Here is a 21,592-nt window from a genome sequence, read left to right on the forward strand (position 1 = left end):
TCCTGATCTGCTGGCCATGCTGCTCCTGATGCATCCTAGGATACAGTTAGCCTTCTGGGCTCCATAAGCACACTTCATATTTTAATTCAAAATAATAATTGATGTAAAGCAAACTTTATGGAATTTTAAATACTGTCACTTATTTTCCTTTTTTAGTTCTTTGTTCTCTGTTTCATGGATGCTGCTAGGACTGGAACTGCTGCATAGTCATACTAAGCTGTACCCAAAGTATTTTCAGAAAAAAGAAACCCCAGTAATGATAAGGAAAACTTTTTTTTATTCCAGACAGAAAGTTTAGGTGCTTTTTAGTTGCTTATCTTAACACCTGCTGTTATATCTAAATGGGTTTTCCAGGATTTCTTATCACAAGCAGTTGTGATAATTGGAGGCAGGAAACTGTTGCATTTGTTTTAAATTTCTTTTAAATATTAAGACAACATCTCCTGTGAACCAAAGTTTAAATGTTGGTACTCCTGAGAATGAGGACATGCCTGGTATGGACTATGTCTAAATAGATCTGTTTCTCTGTCATTGTGGAAAATGTAATCCTACAGGTATATTTTCAGTTAAGTTTGTCCTGATGGAGGACAAACTTAAGTCAATAAAAGTATATGGACATATGTCAAAGATCTTCTCCAGTGATGAGTTTTTCATTTGAAAATAAAGACTAAAATTGGATTATTCTAACTGTTACTCTTGACATATCCTTCAGAAGACCAATGGGACCTTGAGTCTTTCAAGTTTGCTTTCTGTAGTGCTAAAATAGCGGTCACCATTCCCACTATGCTTAACAGGTTCAGGATCAAGCCATGGAGTGAATCTTGGGTCTGTTTCTAGCATAAGGGAAAGTGCTGTCAACAGGCTCCCTGTGAGGATGTAACAACTTGTACATTAAAGAAATAGAATCTCTGAAGAGAAAGCCAATCTACTATTTGATGCTCAATACTTGGTCTAACTCATGCAATATTATTATTGTAACTGATTTCTAGAGATCACTGCAATTAAGATACGAAGTTTACACCAGAATGAAAATATTTCCTGCCTGAAGATGGAAAATAAGTCCAGATGGTGTAAAATGGCTTTATCATGACAGCAAACCAAAGCAGCTTTCCTTTTCATAGGTCAAAAATAAATTTTCTTTTATATAACGTTATTAATGCCAGCATGCAGGGTTGTTGTTTTTTTCTTAAATTTTCCCTCCTTCCCTCTCTCAGCTTCTTATTTCCTCCCTCTCAAACTGTCTGAATCTAAATAAAGTCAAAGGGAAACAAGTCGGGACCAAAGTTACTGTAAATTCTTGAAAGATCTACCATCTCCTCAATCCTGCAATGAGGATGCAGTATGAGTCTGTGCCCTAGTTTCACCTCCATATGCAAGTTGGCAGAGGGATGAAAGAGTAAGCCCATGTGGTTTGACCTCCACCAGCACCTCCATTTTCTTCCCTGAGGTGACCATGGGCTCACTTCACATGGGCGCTTTTGTTAGCCAGGAAAAATACTCTTTTTCTTTTTAGTTGTGAGGTTATATACGGCCTACAGTTCTTCTGGTTATTGTTAAATAGAGAAATAGGGAGTTGAATATGAGCTTAACTGTTTGAGTGTCTCAGACAGTAGAATTGACTATATGCACGCCAGTTTTGTTAAACTTGTTATTATAAAGGTTCTAGCCCAATTTTCACAGTATATTTTGACACAAGGATCTCTAAACCTCTTCAGTTGGAAATGAACTGTACACTTGCAAAAGGTGCCTGTTCTTACTGCAATGTTCCATTAAGCCTTTCCAAGTAGTCTAACAAATCCAGAAAGTCTTGGAGTTGAAAGCAACTGATACAAATGAAAGATTATCTGCTTATCTGCAGGTGGATAAGGTGCTAAATATGCAGTGCAGCAGAGCTTTTCCTCTGAAAATACCCACAGCAATGTAGCAAAACAGACACAGTGAAGTCTGGCTACCAGACCACGAGTAACTTCTGCTTGACTTAGTCCCAAGATGGTTTGAAATGACCAAATTGTACCCCACTGCTTAAAATTACCTGAGATCCCAAGGTTTACAAAATGATAAATGTGATATCAACATTTAATAAGACCTCTGGGGAAATCTGGAGAATCACAGGGAGATAAATCTGTCTTATATACAGAGCGCATTACGGGAAAAAATACTGAAAAACAGATAAATATATTACCCAGGGAATGAATCAATATGACTTTTACTGTAAAATTTATTGCAGTTATTTGAAGATAACAACAAACATACAATTAAGGATGAGCTAATCACCAAATAATTTTAACCATGTGTCTCCTCAAAGTGCATCAAACAAACTAAGCAATTATAAGTATAAAATTAGTAGAGTAATCGGAAATGGAATTTTTGTAGAACTCCAGAATGTTAGTAATTGACCATGAAAAGAACATGAAGAATAAGTAGATACTTTTTTCTGATAATACTGAATTATTCACAGCAGTCAAACCTAAGTCTATCAAAGGCCATAAAAAGATTTTGGGAGAATAGCAGTAAATAATGCAGTGGCTAAAGCAATTCAATTCTGATAAATATAAAGTAATGCAAAACCTACCCCAATTACACATGCACAGTAAGGCTCTCTATATTAGCTACTAGTGCCTGGGGAAAACATCTTGCAATCACTATGAATACATCTCTGAAAAATTCAGCTTATTTCATAGCAGCGATCAATAAGCTCAACTGCATGTTAAGAATGATTTGGAAAGAAACAGGGAATTCAAAAGAAAACATCATTGTGCCAGACTGCATATGCAATGAAAGGATAAAAATACAGAAACACAGAATGGTTCCCATATGACAAGAGCACACATTCCCAAATAAAAAAGAAATACCAAGTAGGTTATTTGTGTTAATAAGGAACTCTGCATTAAACTAGAGGGCAAGGGATGAAGGGGGATAATTCTCTGTGTCAGTGGTGAGAAAGAAAATGCTGAAGCACATCTTATCACCTCCAATACATTGCCCTGAATTTACCAAGTCTACTATAATCAGATTGCACCTTGGTATCAATGCTTTTCCTGAGTATGATCAAATGTATAGTACAGCAACTTTCCAAAGCACAAGGAGTAAGGGTAACAAATGTCATAGCTTTTACAGACTAGTTGAATTAAAAACTTAAATAATTTCATATTTTAAAGGACAGAAATAATTTTACAGTTGGGGCTTTCCTGAAGTGGATATTCATCCCCTTGAGCCATGTAAATAAAGATTTTCCATTAAGAAGATCCTTCTGCAATAGCTTTCACAGGCTGATTATCTGTGGCATGACAAACCTCCTCCCACCATTTTTTTGGTGTCCTGGCAGCTTCCTCAGATGCAGCATTGTATATTGAAAGGATCCAGGCTGTCAAAGCACCAAATAAAAATATGCATCCAGTTTGTTGCCATGTATTTGAGGAGGACCATAACTTTAAAGAACACAGAGAGGAAAGGAGCGTAACTGAAAAAGAATGTAGACATTTTCTCATCACCTAGAAGGTGTGGTGCATTAAGAAGAACCAGACTCTTCTGCTAGCTGTGGCAGTGCTATTTCACTCCCAAACCAAATGGAAAAACAAAAGTGCAATTTAAATTGTAATGATTATTCAGGCAATATTTCTCCTCATTTAATAGCATGGTAAGAACACTTTCTTTCAAAACATGCCTTTATTTTCTGCAGCCACAAATCTATCATACCTTAGCTACTTTGCCTAATGTATTGCATTTGACCCTACAGCCTAGTTGGAATACATTTGCACTGAGGGGGGTGGGGGTGTAAATTACTGGAATTGCTTACCTTTGAGAAGGAGATCTTGCTAATGGTGCCACATCCCTGCCAGGCAGAGCCGCATGATTGCTCCTTGGCTGCTGGCCATGGCCACCTCCTAGGCGGTGAGGATTTGCAGTGCCCTCTTTGAAAACCAAAGCTGTTGACCAGCTTCCTGCTGGGAGCATCCTCCTTCCCACAAGAGCCAAATGTTTCTGATTCAGCATGGCAATAAAAGGACAGCTGTCAATCTCAGTATTTAAGAGTTTTGAGCAAGTCTTGCTACAGGATGCTATTTAACCAAGGTGTAGTGTGTGCTTTGCCATTTCCCCCTGCACACTGTGGGTACAGATTCATGGCAGATAACAGCAGGGCATATGAGCAGCCCAAGCCACTCAGAATTTTGTAGCCCACTTCTGCTTCTGTGAGAACTGAGATGATACCAAACAATACCCAATAAATTCTTGTTAAATAGAACCGAGTCTCTCTCTAGCTCATTAATTCATTTATGACTTCCACTGTATTTTATCATCATCTTCTCCTGTCTCTTTTCAGCTCTTTAGAAATAATTTTCAGTTTTGGCAGGCAGGCTGGTAATCAAAGCTTCCAGTTCCAGACACAAGTTCCAACTCACGGAGTCCCTGAAGGGTTGGTTGTTGGAAACTGAGGATCTGCCATGGACAGAAACACTCAGCTGTCTCTGCCTAAGCAGACACTGCTGGCTGCTCATACAAGACAGAAATATGGATCTCTGGTCTAATTCAGTTCTTGCATTCACATGGGAAAAGCAGACTGTGAAAATTTCTGGCTTGAAATAATATGTTCAGTCATGTAAACTACAGATTAATACAGGTAATATCTGTTAAGACAGGGGATAGATTTCATATTCTTATTTGGCTCTGAAATGTTATAAGAAGGGAAAAAGTCAAAAAGAAACAAAGAATGTTGAGTTTCTCAAATGCTTTATTTCTAGTAAAAAGCAGGCTGATTATTCTTGCATAATATTATGCATAATGATTCTTGACCCCAGAATGTTTCTTACAGAATGAATTTGTAAATATTTTCACAGGTTTACCTTACCATTATTTAACTGTGTTTATCCCAGAGGCTCAGAACAAGAGTTCAAAATCATTAGCTGTTGGACTAGGTCCACTTTAATTTCTGTGATAGTAAATGTCCTAGTTTGTTTTGGGTTTTTTTCTGTAGGTGAATTTTTCTCTCAGGTAAAAAGCAATGTCATTTTCAGTTTTTAGGCACACTCTAAAGTAGTCTGATTTAAAATAGAGCTACTTTGCACATTATACCAGCAGCCCAGTCTATAAACAGCTTCTTAATAAACACTTATGCCTTCAGGTTTGGGATTCTACTTCTACATCTGTCAGAATAATACAGAAATCTGGGTGATAAAAAATCCTCCTGAAGATCCTGTGATTTGAAATCCGTTCCTCTAACTCTGATGTCTCCTAGCCCAGGATTCTGGGTGTTGTCCCACCCTAAGCCTTTTTTCTTTTCAGTAAAGCATATTATAAAGGCTCCAAGGAGACCTTATTGTAGCCTTCCAGTATCTGAAGGGGGCTACAAGAAAGCTGGTGAGGGACTTTTTAGGATGTTGGGTAGGGATAGGACTGGGGTAATGGTTTCAGACTAGGGGAGGGTAGGTTTAGACTGGAAATTAGGAAGAAGTTCTTCACCATGAGGGTGGTGAGACACTGGCACAGGTTGCCCAAAGAGGTGGTGGAAGCCCCATCCCTGGAAGTTTTTAAGGCCAGGCTGGACAGGGCTCTGAGCAATCTGATCCAGTGGGATGTGTCCCTGAACATGGCGGGGGGGGGGGGGGTTGGAACTACGTAATCTTACAGGTCCCTTCCAACCCTGAAAGTTTTGTGATTCTGTATTATGGTGCTCACAAGTATGGCCAAACCCTTCCTTGTCATACTCATAACTTCTGTGGATGAGGTTTCTGCAGCTGCAGTAGAAGGTGGAGGCAATACAAGTGCTGAGGTGAGCCCAGGCCCAGGCCGGGGTTCCATCTGCAGGTATCAGCAGAGACTTCACAGCCCAGGCTTTGTGCACAGCCCTGTCTGCCTTCTTGAACAGAAAATGTCTGGATAGAAGCTAAACCACGGGCAAGCTTTCCTCTCTCTGGTTTAAGAAATTATATCTTTGGAAAGCTTCTTAAGTGTGGTTTCCAGGGTAAGTGCCGGCAGGATACAAAGTTTCCTTAATATTGGGGGAGTGTAACTCAGCTGCTGCAAAACGTTCACAGCAGGCTGTGCCAGGTCTCTGCTGGGGTTGTGTTTGTCTTATATAAACCTACAAATCTAAATAGTGAAGGGTGAATTACACAAACCAGCTGAGCATGAGCATTTCCATGTGGTGTAGCCCTCACCAGAGAAGCACTGCAAGATTATGGAGAATACTTTGTACAACACAGGTATTTTATCTGTGTGCTCAGTGTCCATCTCCTCAGGTTACGCTTGATTTTAGCCATATGCCCCCTGCTCCTCTGTGATTTAGCCCTTCAGGGCCTGTCATGCCAAAAAGGATTCCTCTAGAATAAGGAGAGAGTGTAAGAAAATGCCAAAATTATTAGTGGAGCCAAGTGCTATGAGATTTCTTCAAGAATAGTGAGTAACAAATGTTAGCTACAACTTTTCAGAAGCCTCCTTTTTTCTAATTCTTGCAAGGATAGTCTTGAGATCATCTGGAAGACCGAATGGTCTGAAGAAGAAGAGCCTGGAACAGTAATAGTAACATTAATCCACACAAGCTGCTGTAGTGTTTGGATGGGAATGTGTGCTGGTGTGGGAACCAACCCACATGCCAGCTGCAGACATGTGTAGTGAAATGAGGCAACCAGGTGCCACTAATTACCAGGTAGTGGGCATGAGCTTGTGTTAAGCCCACCTGTGCCTGATTAGGATGGGCCCCAACTGCGCATGAGCAGGATTAGGGGGCCAATAAAAGGTGAGGCCTGAGACACAGGCTCAGCTCGGTCCTGAGCAAGCCAGCAGGGAGGTTAGCTGCTCTTGGAGCAATAGCACTGATTCAGGCTAGCTAACCCTGAGGGCAATGGACTCAGAGCACTATTTGTGAGTTTCTGCTGGAATACCTGGTGGGACCTTGGAGCGCTGTGCCCTAAAGGAGGTTCGTCTTGCTACAGACATGGCCCTGTCACCAGTGGCTAAGGGGGGTGACATGGTGCAGGGGGGGCAGCTGAGATGAACCATGGGGTGACCCAGAGGCCAGCACTGCCCCTGCCTGCTTGTCTCCTGGGCCAACACATGCTGAGGCATAGCTCGCCTTCCTCCCTGCCAGTGCTGCCTCCTGCTCCTTAAGGGAGGAACATGACCTATGTCCAGCCAGGACTTGGCTCTTCTGCCTGCTACGGGCCACCTTTAATCATGTCTTACCTCCTCTTCCCTTTCTGTGACTTTGCCTTTGGCTCAGGCCAAAGCTGGGCTAGCTCCTGCCAGGAGTCTCTCTCCATCTGGGGTTTAGCTGCTCACCTGCCCTGGAGCCACGAGCCTGATCCGAAAAAGCCTCTCTACACAACTCTGATTCAGGCTGCTGAGAAAGATGTGAGGCACTGTATGCAAAATCACTATGCCAGCGATTGCTGGATCCATGAACCAGCATTTGTGGAGTGGCAGCTCATTGCTGAGGAGGTTCCAGGGACTGTGGAGACTGATCCCTCTCCTGTACAATACCCACCTGGCCAGTGGAGAGATTTGGGGGTGGGAAGCATGCAAAAACTTAGCTTTGTGGTTTGTCAAATCCCATTCTCTATTGTGGGATGTAATAAAGAACCACTTACTGCTTTTAGGTTGTGCATGTCCTGTTTGCAGAATCTCTTTTGTGCCTGGATAAAGAAGTCTAAGTAAACGAGCCCTGAAGAGAGGCTGTTAAATGTTTTGAAGTAGGACCTACTTGTGTTCACCTTTTCAGACCAGGTTCTCCCGTGCTGGTGGGGTAGGTTGTTCACCCAGCACAGTGGAGCACATTGCTCTTCACAAAGACAGGGCTCCATACCCAGTCTTTCAGTCTCTCATCATGACCCTGGTGTCTTCATTGACTTCAGAGAAGATCCTTCCTCCCTTTGAACTCATGGCCTCCAGCCTCTTTTACACTGTCAGACTCCCTAGTGTGAATTATTAATGTATATAAATTATGAATTTGTATTGATGGTCTAGAAATGCTACACTAGTAAAAATACCCAGAAGCTTAATAAGTAATGATGAAGGAGCATCTTCACAGTTACCACAGATTAAAGTGGTCTTCCAATAGTCTGGAGTTAAAGGACAGCAACAAGACAAAAATCACTCAACTTGATCTGTGGCTTCTTCATGCAATATCTTTTGTGTGATTCACTAAATCCAGTTATGTGCAGTAACGTGTTTAGTCTGTGTTATTTTGAAAATAAGAAACCCTCATACATTGAAAATGCAAAAATGTCTATATATAATTAAGTTCCAGTCTCTCAAAAAAGTGTATAACTTCATTACTTTTTCTATAATCTTATTGTAAGGTACAAAAATCTGTGTATTTCTATGCCTTAGCTGTATTTCTAGAAAAAATTATTACTATCTCTACACAGAAAATTATAGAATACATACATAACAAAAATGTCATGCAGTTTAAAATAAATGTTAGCTTGACGAGCAATGAATCTATTTCTACATGTCTGCTACATCTACCACTAAAAGCAGTTTCAGTTATGTGCTTCCTTGATTAATATTTTTTTTATAGTTAAGTGTAACGAACATACATATTGGAGACCTGTCCTGTGCTTGAAGTTTTTCTGGGAACTGTGAAGTTAAGATCTGGATTTATTAAACAATTATTCTTCTTAATGCTTTTTTGCACCTTTTCCTTTGGAGGTGTCATCCTCACCTTTGTAGTTCTAGGATGCTCATTTAGCCATTCTCCACATATTCCCTGGTTAGAAATTGTTCTACAAACAAGAGAATTCTCCTTGGTGCAGAGATACGTCTTGGTTTAGAGCACAATAGTAAAGCAGCTTTTAATTTATCAAGTTACCATATTTTCTTAATGATTCTGCCTGGATTTGCAGCAGATCTTTTTTAGTAATTGACCTAAATAAGTTTGCTGATATTACCTGCACAAAAAATAGACATTTCATTTCCTCCTACCCATGACTTGTATTGCAATATCCTGTATTTCACAAGCATAAAGTAATGCAGACAGCAGCTTGATACTGCAGCCACCACACTCAGCCATTAGCAAGTATTCAGTTGTCCATTTGTTTCTGAAGAAGGGAGGTTGGTTTCTCACCTTGATCTGCTGGCTGGAAGCTTCCATACCCAGAATTTAAGATTATTTGCAACTAATTTCTGTAGCTCTCTGTGCACACGTAAGGATTTGACTGCTTATAGAATCATATAAAGTGAGGGGCTGGAAGGGACCTCTAAAGGTCATCGAGTCCAACCCCCCCTGCCAGAGCAGGGTCACCTACAGCACAGGCCACACAGGAACACATCCAGGTGGGCTTTGAATGTCTCCAGGGAAGGAGACTCCACACCCTCCTTGGGCAGCCTGTGCCAGTGCCCTGTCACCCTCACAGGGAAAAAATTCTTCCTAGTATTTATATGGAACCTCCTATGTGCCAGTTTATAACCATTGCGCCTTGTCTTATTGTTGGTCACCTTGAGACTCCATCCTCCTGGCACTCACCTCTTACATATTTATAAACATTGATGAGGTCACCCCTCATTCTCCTCTTATCCAAGCTGAAGAGACCCAGCTCCCTCAGCCTTTCCTCATAAGGGAGATGTTCCACTCCATCATCTTGGTCACTACTTGCTGGACTCTCTCAAGCAGTTCCCAGTCCTTCTGGAACTGAGGGGCCCAGAACTGGACACAATATTCCAGATGCGGCCTCACAGGGGCAGAGCAGAGGGGGAGGAGAACCTCTCTCAGCCTACTAACCACCCCACTTCTATTGCACCCCAGGATGCCATTGGCCTTCTTGGCCACAAGGGCACATTGCTGGCTCATGCTCATCCTTCCATCCACCAGCACCCCCAGGTCCCTTTCCCCTGTGCTGCTCTCCAACAGCTCAGCCCCCAACCTATACTGGTACCTGCGGTTGTTCTTTCCCAGATGCAAGACTTTACACTTGCCCCTGTTGTAATACATTTAATTTCCCCCTGCCCAGCTCTCCAGTCTGTCCAGGTCTCTCTGAATGGCAGCACAGCCTTCTGGGGTGTCAGCTACTCCACCCAGTTTTGTGTCATCAGCAAAGTTGATAGAGGACACTCTATTCCCTCATCCAAGTCATTGATAAATATATTGAATAGTACTGGTCCCAGTACTGACCCTTGAGGGACTATCAGTGCTTATCCCACTTTTATTTCTAGACATAGAAGTACAGTGGACATATGCAATGGTAAAATATATTTGTAAAAGCAGCCTCAAATGCATGCCTTGTTTCTTCACTTTGTGGTCTTCTAGAAATAATCCTCCTGAGCTTCACCTTGACTTTGCCTTGACTTAACTTCTATCCTGCCATATTTCTTGTAGCCCTTCATGTCAGTGCTTTGCCAGAGAGGTATTTCACAGACACTTTCAGTCTTTCAGATACCTTCGATTGGAAAATATGACTGAGAAATGGGACATTTGCCTGTGCAGTACAGCTGAGTGAAAACACAGGTGTGCACCATTTGACTGATTACATGCAGAAAACATTACCATTTTGCATTTTGCATTTCAGCCTTTTTTCTTCTAAACATTTGGATGTCTTACAACTTTTTTACACTGGCAGCTAGAGCTGAATTTTATCTGTAGCTGCCGGCATTTCTCCTTGGCTTTGTTTTTGTGTCATTTTTTTTGTTGTCTGAGTTACAATTGAACTTAAATCATACCAGCATGTTTCCTTCTTCTCTCCTGACTGTTTCAGGGCCCGAAGCTCCCTATATGGAAAAAGAATTTAAAATAAAAAGGATTCTGAAAGTGCAATGCTTTCTTGGCTTTTAGTTCAAAGTGCAATTTTGCTAACAAAAAACCAAAACACCCACACCAGAATCTCTAGAGTCAATCTTGACCTCAAAACTACTCTGCCTTTCTTATCTGAAAGAAAAACTCCTTTTATTTCAAATAAGCTTCTGTTGAAATCCTCATGTGTCATTTCTTAATCAACTTCTTTTAATTACCCTAATTCTGCAAGTTTGATTGGTTTACTCCTTAATCCCTAATAGCAAAAGGGGGCCTTGCAAGAAACAGTTCCATGTCCCAGTCTCTGCTAATTCACTTTCCATCCATGAGTCACTAAACAAAGCATGGAAACAGCAGTGGGAGCAAAGACCAGAATGCAGCAAACTCCAGCCTCCTGCTGCAAAAGCATTGGCTTATCAATGCCAGAGTGCCCTTTTTCCTATGCCAAGAATGGCAGGCATATCACTTTTTGTTTTCTTATGTACTGTTCTAATTATTGCTCCACTATGAGCACATCTTATTTCTCGGCCCAGCCGTCTCTTGGGACGGATTTTCATTCAGTACAAATGTTCTCATTATAGAAACTTACACGAGGAGAATATAAATGAGAAGATGAGTGCATGCTAAGAAGCTGCTTATACAGAAACTGTATTGATCAAAGGAACAGAAGAGTAAAACACGTGTCAGCATTAGTGTGCTTCTGTTTCCAGGGTTCAAAGTTTCTTTTCCTGGACGAATGGCGTGAGTCCGTGCCCCTGAAATCAGGCCAACATTATGATTTTTTTAAAGTGAAATTAAAAGTGTGAAGCATTTCAATAGAACATGATGGTCTGGCACTAATGAGCTCTTTGAAAGCAAACGCACCTTCATTAGTTTCAGAGATTACCTATTAATCACTATGTGACAACTTATGGAAGAATAAAAATTCAAAAAAGTTTTTGCAAATGAAATTACTAGACAACTATGACCTAGAACAATTTTCATAGAGCTAAAACAAGACTTATGTCATCCAAATACCCACTACTCATGCAGCTGACACACTCACCATCTTGGTTCTGGGAGGGTGCATCCCTCAGGAACTGCTTTTGTCCAGTGGTTTTGAGCTGCTTCCCCATCAGACAGGAGTCACCTCTCGATGAAGAAGACTTCAGGGCCCCTCTCAGACCTCTGGCAGTTCAAGGAGACCAGAGGTTTCTCTGCAAAGATATCAGCCTCTCTGGCATTTCAGTGACAACTTCACCCCTCCTCCAAAGGGATGGAAACAGCTGGAAGCTGTAGTACCAATTCACACCCTCATTTGCTCAGGCCATGACAATTTGCCATTCACAGCTGAGCAGAGGCAGAAGGCATTAATAGATAAAAGACTGCTTTGGGAAAGATTGTGCAAAACTAAGTCAGAGGCTAGAACAAGAGTGAAAAAAACCTCAGGCATCCACCTACCAGGCTCCACTTCAGGCAGCCATGTTCCCTCCTGGCTTCCACAAGGCTGCAGAAGGCTCTGTAGGAGGTATTTCATCTGCAGTCAAAAAGCTTCAGTTTATACTTAATTTTGCAAGCATATTCTTGGACATCACTGAATTTAAAAAGTCAATGTATATTTTTACTAAATTTCATTTTATGCACTCTACTGAGTGCATTGGCTTTGCTCGTCTATTTTTTCCTGCTTGCTGACTACAGAAATGTGTAGGACATCTCTCAAGACTTTTTTAAAACAGAATTCTGAAAAGAATATGAATCATGTCTAGACTGACATAAAAAGGAAACAGTATGATTCTTGTCACTAGAATGAAGTATGGCTGACACTCTGATCCATGACACAATCATGTGGCCTTTAGGCTAAAATAGCACATGAAAAAGTGTGCACAGTTATAATCAGAAATTTCTATAAATATAAAACATGAAGCCTCTTGAATCCTAACTTTCAGACTGTAACTTTGCCATGAAGTAGTACTTTACCACTCAAAGCATCCTGCTCACTACAGTAGGACCACTAATAGTGTGTGGCATTAGTGTGGGTTCCAGCATCAGTTTATCTAGATACAGTGCCTGAATCTGACTTGAAACTCCAGTCCTTTTTAGATTTACATCACCTTTAGTCAACACAGAAACACTGTTTAGGTTCCTTTTTGAAAAGCTCTTGATGCACATTCATCAGCTGCATTACCATCTAGCTAACAAAATGAACATCCTTATGTCACACTCACCCATGCTGGAAGAGATCCATTTCTAGAACTGTCTCTGTTCCTACATCAGAGAATTATTGTCTGTAGGACTTCAACCCATTTATTGATCTCTCTGGTTACTCTCTCAGCCCTTAAACACCTCTGATACCCAGCTCAACACTGCAGACAATTTACAGCAAGGGCTGCTCAGGTACCAGATGCAGCTTCTGTGCTCTATTCCTTAGACCAAGCACAGATGTCAGAAACAGCTTCCTCAGTGGGTCACAGCAGTCCAAAGACTTCCAGCTGGGCTAGTCCTGGAAACTGAGCTACTGCTTTTTAACCTGTCACAGACATCTCTACAATCAGATGTGTAGAAACACTTTTGAGAATGAGCAAGCTAGAAGATAGAACCAAAACCAAAGGATGGGCAAACTTACACCATGTGTTTTGAAATGACAACACTTTCTCAGAACAACCTGTGCATCACTACCTCAAGACATTCCCCAAAAGAAGTATTTAATTAAAAAAACAGAAAATGATTTATGAGTGTGAGAAAAGCAACACATTTTTTATGGTGTGTGTGGCTCGGAGCTTCACACCTGCCTATACGAGGTTTGTGTACGTAGATATGTAAAGCTACTACGTGTCTGCATTTTTCAGTGCTTATCTCACAGTTCCATACAAGAGATTATTCTTTAATTCACCAGCCAGGCTTCACTGGAAATAAAAAACTTAGAAAATGGAGAGAGCAAAACAAAGGTTGTCAGGAGAGAAACAATCCAGATGCAGGATTGTTTTTTACCCTACATTGTTACTAATTTTGAGTAAATTAATCTTGGTGTCTTGTCAAAATGAGAAATAAAAGACTATGGTTGGCATTTTAAAATAACATGAATGATTTAGAAACAACAGTCCTGTTGACTTTTAGGGGTCAAAACATTTGAAAGTCAAAGATGGGTTTTAGTTCTTTAATAATTTTATTTATTAAATTGTTAGCTAGATGGTAATGCAGCAGATGAATGTGCATCAAGAGCTTTTCAAAAAGGAACCTAAACAGTGTTTCTGTGTTGACTAAAGGTGATGCAAATCTAAAAATACCTGGAGTTTCAAGTCAGATTCAGGCACTAAATTCAGTATTTTATAATTTAATAATCTTTAGAGGCTCTGGGCTATCCTCTAGCCTACAGTTTCTGATCCAGAAGAACACACATCACCTGCAGGGCTTGTGTCATATTTGCCATACCCACTCTGGAGCAGCTGATTGTGCCCAGGTGATTAAATCCCCTACGTTTTGTTTTTTCATCCTTGCTGTTCTTGATGCCATCCATAAGAACTAGAAACTGTCTCAAACAATCAGTTCACTTATCAGAGTCTCTGGATAGAAATTCAGTGATTAGTTTCTGAAGTTTTACCTGAAACTTGAGAACAGTGACTGCTACGTGCTGAGTGATATAAAAAGGCACTTAATCAAGATATGAACTTGTCAGAAGGAAAGAGAGATGACAACCTGAGATGCAGATTGAATACAATAAATTGTTTTCCTGTTTTCATAGCTGATGTCTGGTTTTGTGTTGTGAACTGCAAATGGGATTTAAATTGCCTGTTACCATATAAATAGCTACCTCCGAATGCACTACTACTCAGAACTGTGTGACATGACAAAGAAAACTCTCCTCAGAAGGAGGAAAAAAGCTTGTCTCCTCAGCCTATGAAATAAGGATGGTTGCAGATTCGGATTTTTTATTATTATTATTATTATTCTAGAGCAAATTTGAGACATTAAACTCAAACACAATTTCTTATGTTGAAGAATGGATATGAAGCTCTAGGAAGTATTACTAATACCTCCTTCTAAACCCATGCTCCCCAGAATATAAATTAATCCCTAGAGTTTCAAAGTTTTGCCATTTAAAAACATAATGAGTTGGGACTAGCTTATCTGGAGGAATTTCTTCCCATGATTTCAGCACTCAAGCTCTAGATCAGCATCCTGACACAACATCTGCAGTCAACATAATGGTGCAATTCATCCAAGCACCATTTCTGGTAACCCTGTATTTTATTAAAGCCCATCTGGAGATGGAGGGAAACATACACAGAACATAAAGGAAAAAGTACTTTATTGTGAATATGGCATGTATGAGACATGTTTCAGAATATACTGTTACATACCAAATGAGAAAAAAAAAAAAGCTTAGACACACGAGATAAATGACCAGCGCTTGAGATCAATGTAATATGCACAAAGCTCTTCTAACAGAACAATTCTGTTACCAATCACAACGTATATTATATAGCTTTAATGATCAGAGGCAATTTGAAACAATGTTTACAAAAAATTCAAATATTGGACCTACTCCTGCACTGTTGTACATCCAAAGCTTCAGTGAATCTCGCAGGTGTGTGGAGAGAACAATGAGAGCAAACTGACACCCCACCTCAGGCAGCAGAATGTAGAAGTGGAAGAAACACAAAAAACAAGATAAAAACACTGTTCTACAAAAGTAAAAAGGCAAGTATTATCCCAAGGAATATTATTATTTTCACAAGAAATCTTAATTGCAGCATCCTGACTCCATTAAAGCCAATGAGAGTCTGCCATTGACATCAGTGGAGCCCGAATTTCATTCTAAAATTTAAAACATTCTTGCATTAGTGTAAACATCAGCAGAAACAACAACATGTCAGCATCTATACAAGTAATTCAAATGCTGTTTAAAAAAAACAAAAAAAATAAAAATCAGACAGTGCTAACCCAAAACACCAGTACAAATCCAAAAGGCATTAAAAGGTTGTTTTTTTTTCAAATATCCATTTTAAAGTATTTAAAAGCATCAATTTTAAAAAATATTCGTATATCATTGCTAGTGAAGGTATCTATGAGAAAAATCCCAATTATTTGCCACGAGAAAAGAAGGGCACAGTGTTTGCTCAAATTTATTTGAAACCAGTATTTTTCCACTTTGGAGTCATGACATGTTCCTGCACATTTAAGCGTGTTTCAAAGCAGTACTGAGCAAGTGGCTGTATTTCACCATCAAGAAACAGAATCTTTCTGTGCAAATATTTCAGCACGATTCCTTATGAACCATTTGCACCCACTCATATTTTCAGTAAAAGAGAAACAGAAAGGAAAATTTCTTGAACAGTTTTTTTGTGTCTTTAAACAACCTGATGAAATTTTACATCATAGCAATTCACAATCATGCATTGGGACGTCCAGAGTCAATACAACTTTTCCATTTGCTGTTCAGAGTTGTGCCTTTCTTCAAACAGCTCTTTGCTGATTTTCATGCGGATCTCAGGACTGGATAACAGTTCCTTTATCTGATTCAGTCGGGATAACAGGGCCTGTGTTTCTCTGTGCAAAGCTTCCTTTACTAAGTCTGCTTCATGGCTCTTTCCTAGAGGAAAAGAACAATATAACACACTTTATAGCAACTAATGTTATTTAGAAACACTGATGTACGGAGATAAAGAGACCATATCTGGTTTGGATGGTATTAATTGCTCAGCCTTTTTGCCCATATTTTTTATAAAAAGGTATGTTGTCAAAAAAATATAATTTACATCAACAAATGCTACCAAAATGTAAAGAACAGTACAGCGTTGCATTTAAGAGACTCTCCTGCCATATTACATACTGTGTAATAGTATCTGTGATGAATATCTGTAGTGGCAATTTTTAGCTTGAGGTTGACTGCTGTTGATTAGGAAACAGCATGTGCTCTCGCATGGAGTGAGCAGCCCTGCAGCAGTGCCAAAACCTCAGGCTGAGGGCATCGCTTCCACTTATGGCAAGGCCTCTTCCACGGCCATTCACAACAATCCAAAAGGCAAATGCAAAGGGTTCAGATTCTCTTCAAAAGCACGGAAGGGACTCTTGGTATCAAGAACCAGTGAAGACTGGAGCTGCCTGCTTCACAATTCTTGTCTTTTTTCCACTGTCCATCCCTCCCAGCAGACAACAGATTTCAGCAGTGCAAGCACTTACTAAACCAGTAGTCAGTGTCCTTTGATTCTGAACAAACTTTTGATATGAGACTCACAAAGCAGAGTGCCTGTCACCCAGCACCACTCAGTAAATTTCAGCAGGGAGCCGGGACGCGGTTTTGGGGTCACTCTTGGTGGGATATTTGCTCCTGGGCTTTTTGCGCAGAGCTCACTTGTGTTTATCATTGTCGTTCTCGTTCTTACTGCCACTTACTGCTTCTTCAGTTTTCAAGGGGCTTCCATCAGTCTGTCTGGTTTTGTTTTGTGTTTCTTCTAAATACTGCTGCACAGCCTTGAGCACCGCGTTCTCCACCAGCCTCTTGCTGAGGCTCACCAGCTCTGCATCATCTGGCTCTGCTGCACGTTTTTCACCTATGTGTCACAACACACAAGAGAAGGAATTCATTGCCAGGGAAAAGATGCCTTAATGCCAGTTAATGCCTTAACTGCATCAGGGGTGAGCTGGATTTTAAGTTACTAGCTGCCTCTTCCTGATTGTAAAAAGCAATTTGCCCCTCTTCAAGCTCTGAATCAAAAGTGCTTCAGGAAGAGGTGTACAGTAAATCAGATCAAAAATATTTCATTGCTCATCTTATTGGAACACTCCCGTAAGCCCCTAGGCTAACACTATGAGCACCCACATAGCTTAGAAGAGTAAGTGTGCAAATTTAATTTTTTCTGGCCAACAACCACTTGTGCCATCTGGGAAAAAATGAAGAGCATGGCCCATGATGAATTTACATTTTAGTGGCATTCTTAAATTTAGCTGCTCTGTGATTTTGCTTAATAAATCTAAAATCTTCTATTTTATTCATTGCTTGTAATTCAGGAGTTTCTTATGGGAAAAATGATTAAAATACTCCAAGCAAAAATTAGATTTCTTTTCCTAAAGGAAGAGTAAAACTTGGAAAAACCTTATACTCCCCTCCCTGTCTTTCTTCTGTCTTCTAACTTAAAGTCCTGACATTGAAGGAATGCAAGTTCCAGCAGTCTATTCTTAGATACCTGCTGATAAAAGCAAGAAGCTGGCAATTCCCTACTTTGTTAACAGTTTTCATGAATAAATATACAATGAAATAACAGTACACATAGTCAGGATTCTCATACATCATTACATGTATTTTGAAATCTTACTTTTCCATTAATCATTCTCCTAATAAACCATATTGTCTACTACCACGGCATTCTTCTTTTATGAAAAATGCAATCCAATTTCCACTGGGCATGCAATTTGTCACTACAATTTCTTGCTCTAGGTAAATAACTGCTTGCCTCCATCTACATTCAAAGGTCATACTTTTAATGTCCTTTTCTGGAGTTACCATTCTGCAACCAGTAATAAGAGGCTGCTTAGTCACGCACATCTGGTGAGACAGATACTATTGTATGCTCTCAGCACAATGTTTGTACTGTTCAATTACATAAACTTGGTTCTTTTTCACATACATGAATTTATTCAGGTTTGCAGCACATATAAATTATAGTTATAAAAGGCTTCTATTAGTCTTCCTACTGGATTGTACAACCCAGGAGTGATTTCACTGGTAGAACATAACTCACATGGAGATTTGAGGGAGAGAGGTAAACAAAACTCCTCATTTTCAGAGGTAGCACCTATATTAGCTCTTAACATCCTACTCTGAAACAGCAAGAGAGACTGAACTCTTTCAGTTCTGGGCCTCCACAGTGTTGGTACTGTGGGGAAGGAAGAAATGTGTTCTCTAGCTGAAGAGTCATCAAACTCCAAACAGGTAAATCATTTCATCGCATTTGGGAAAAATGTTGGAAAAATACTCTGAAAATTATTTTAAAAGGTAGATGGTAACTGGTTGAGCTATTGTTAAGACAAAATTTAAATATACGGGAAAACAGTAACAGGTTTAGTATTTCCAGGAAGAAATATTGTAGGTTAATATGCAAGTCCAAGAGAAGCATAGGCACTACTTTCCACAGCCACTCAGACAGCTCCATACTCCACAGTCTCTGGCCCACTGCTCACCATGTTTCTTCACTACCTGTGTAAATCCTGAGTTTAAGTCTATCCTTTTAACCTACTTAGAGGAAGGACTTAATTCAGGCTCTTTTCTCTCAGAAGACCTAAGATACCAACGAAGCATCCCCCTCCAGCTTTTATGAATTGATCCCACATGCTCCTTTGAATGCAGACCCTTGACGCCAAATTTCCTTTGCTTTTATTAAAGATGCTCAATAGGTGTTTTTGTTGTCCCATTCTTTTTATTCACTAGAAAAAAAAAAAAACAAACCACTGTGGTTTCCAGTTGGAGAGTTTCTCATTTTTCAGACTCACTAGGGATTCACAGAAATTGCTACAGAGCTCTAACAATCTGTCCACACTACTCTAAACACAATCAATGGGAAATACAGTGCTCTGCTACTTGGCTGTGTAGCAATTAATATGCACAATATAACTGATCTGTCACAGAGGCTTCCAGATACCACGAAACAGTAGTGCTAGATTTACTCATAATGTAACTTCATTTGAAGTATATTATGTATTTTTCTCACAGTCTAAAACAGGACAGAGATCTTGTCAAATATTTTCCGCAAAACAGTTTTCATTTACAAGTATATGCACAAAATCCATATATCTACTATTACATTTAAAAATTCAAATTAAGTAGATAAGCTCACTGCAGAAGCAATTTCTCAAGCATGAAAAAAGTCTTGGGGGTTGATCTAGATAGCCTTTAAAGGTCCCTTCCAATCCAAGCTATTCTAGGATTCTACAAAAAATGAGCCTTTTTAAAAGCACAGTTTGTTTAGCTACACAAAAAGGCTTTGGGGTTTTTGTTGGTTTTTAGTATTTTAGACATTCATGCCTCACCAACAGTCTGGAGTCAAGCCTACAGTACATCCTAAGTGAGCTCTGCATTCCCACTGGGAAGACGTACGTGGGATATGACTGATGTGTGGATGCTAATGTGTGCACATCCTTGTATGAAGACTGCCCTTGGATTTATCTGTCCAGCCTCCTCAAAGGACTGGCACATCGAGCTATCAATCACTCATCCTCTGTTTATATTCTCAGACTCCCTAAATCACAGTTGGGTGAGTGCCTGTGCAATGCTGAGTTTCATTGGCAAGGTAGTTATACTATTTTATCATTCCTATTCATGACTGTTGAGAAAAAGAAATAGGTCATGTAATACTAAAAGGTATTGATCATCTATATTTAACACACACATATATGCCCTTTCTTTCCACACTGCACCTCCTGCCTGCCTGCTTCTCGCATGTATGCAATTCCTTTACAGCAGTCTTTGTGTAGACAGTCAGAAGCTATTAGAATTATCAGAATAACAGTAAAAAGTCATTGTAGAGATGAATATTTCAGATTTAAAAGGGAGGTCTGAAAGTTCAGAATTCCTTTCTTTGTAAACTGTTCTGAAAAAACAACAGATATACAGTGTGTACTCTATATGCATCTCTGCTATGCATATTAGTATGAATTGTGTCATGACTTCTATGCCCATAAACAAAAAACTTCCACTGCCTTTTCATGCATATGGCTCATAATAAAAATGAATTTTTATCCCAGAATTCTCTTCCATAATTTTTGAAAGATGAAAACAAATTCATACTCTGAATATACCTCAGGGCATCCATGCTATACAGTTCTTTTTATTACTGAAACTGAAGTATACCTGTCCTGAAATGGCCTCCATTTTTTTCCAAAAGGAAAGTATCAACTGCAGAGAGTTATTCCAAAGGGGCTTTTTGATCACATACTGTACTGCTAGCAGTTAAAGGACATGAACCAGATACCTGCAACCAAGTCCAAGTTTGGATTCAAATTCCCTGCACTATCTCTCTGCTGGACTAGGTTTACTCTCCAAGTCTACACCACCTTATACTTTACAAGACTGCGATCTGGATTTTGAAATACCTGATTGAAAAAGTCAGATTTTGTGGTCCCAACATAGCCTGTTTTATGGTCCATGTGGATAACTCAGATTTGGAGAGAGCCATGACAGTTACTTGGATCCTTCTGTTTATACTCCTAGTCCACTTTTCATGACAGGAACCAACAGACATGATCCTTTTTACCTCATGACAGGATCCTTTTTACCAGAAAAAGCCAATTTTACCTGCTTTTACCAGCTCTGCTCCAAGACAACATTCTGCAATCCCTCATGGACTCAACACATGGTTTTGTCTTTCTTTCCAACAAGCTTTCATCACAACAAAATGAGGCCAACATAGGGCAAATTATAAAGGAGACTGACCAAGGCTAGTTGGTAACTCCATGCTCTAGCAGCAGAGGTTACAGTCTGCACACTGAGGAGGGCTGTGGTAACAACATGCTTCTGGCTACCCTTTGGTTCATCAGTGTTAGAATATTGTTTTTATCAAATGTAAAAACAGAAACACAAGGGGCTTGGGCAATCTTTCAAATGTTAAATGTTAAGAAATTCCTTCTGAATGCTTGAAAAGTTCATTTTTCTATTTACACTGACACCAAGAGGACAAGCCAAGGCGCTGTTGCAAGCACTCAAAGCTTTTCAGTGCAAGTCTCCCTTTCTATCGTGACTCCTCAGTGGCTCCAATTCACAATAAACCCTCACGATAAGATAATTGATTATTACCTGCTCTATACATGAGCAAAAAGCTTTGCTTGGTGTACAGTACAGTGGAACTGGACAGTAGGCAAAAACTACTTTAACTATTGATCAACCAAGACACCTTCAGCAGA

General features: G+C 39.9%; 1 protein-coding gene across 2 annotated transcripts in view; it reads right to left on the reverse strand.

Annotated features, from left to right (window-relative positions):
• Window positions 1–16,295: 16,295 nt before the first annotated feature.
• The window catches only part of AKAP7 (A-kinase anchoring protein 7), a 90,314-nt gene continuing 85,017 nt past the window's right edge, over window positions 16,296–21,592 (reverse strand). For both annotated transcript variants that reach the window (XM_030448095.1, XM_030448096.1), the window contains exon 8: window positions 16,296–17,250. In XM_030448095.1, coding sequence (XP_030303955.1) covers window positions 17,048–17,250 — 203 coding nt within the window. In that variant the 3' untranslated portion in view covers window positions 16,296–17,047. The remainder of the gene's footprint in view (window positions 17,251–21,592) is intronic.

This window comes from Calypte anna, chromosome 3 (assembly GCF_003957555.1).
Source record: "Calypte anna isolate BGI_N300 chromosome 3, bCalAnn1_v1.p, whole genome shotgun sequence".
In the NCBI taxonomy this organism is placed as follows: Eukaryota; Metazoa; Chordata; class Aves; order Apodiformes; family Trochilidae; genus Calypte; species Calypte anna.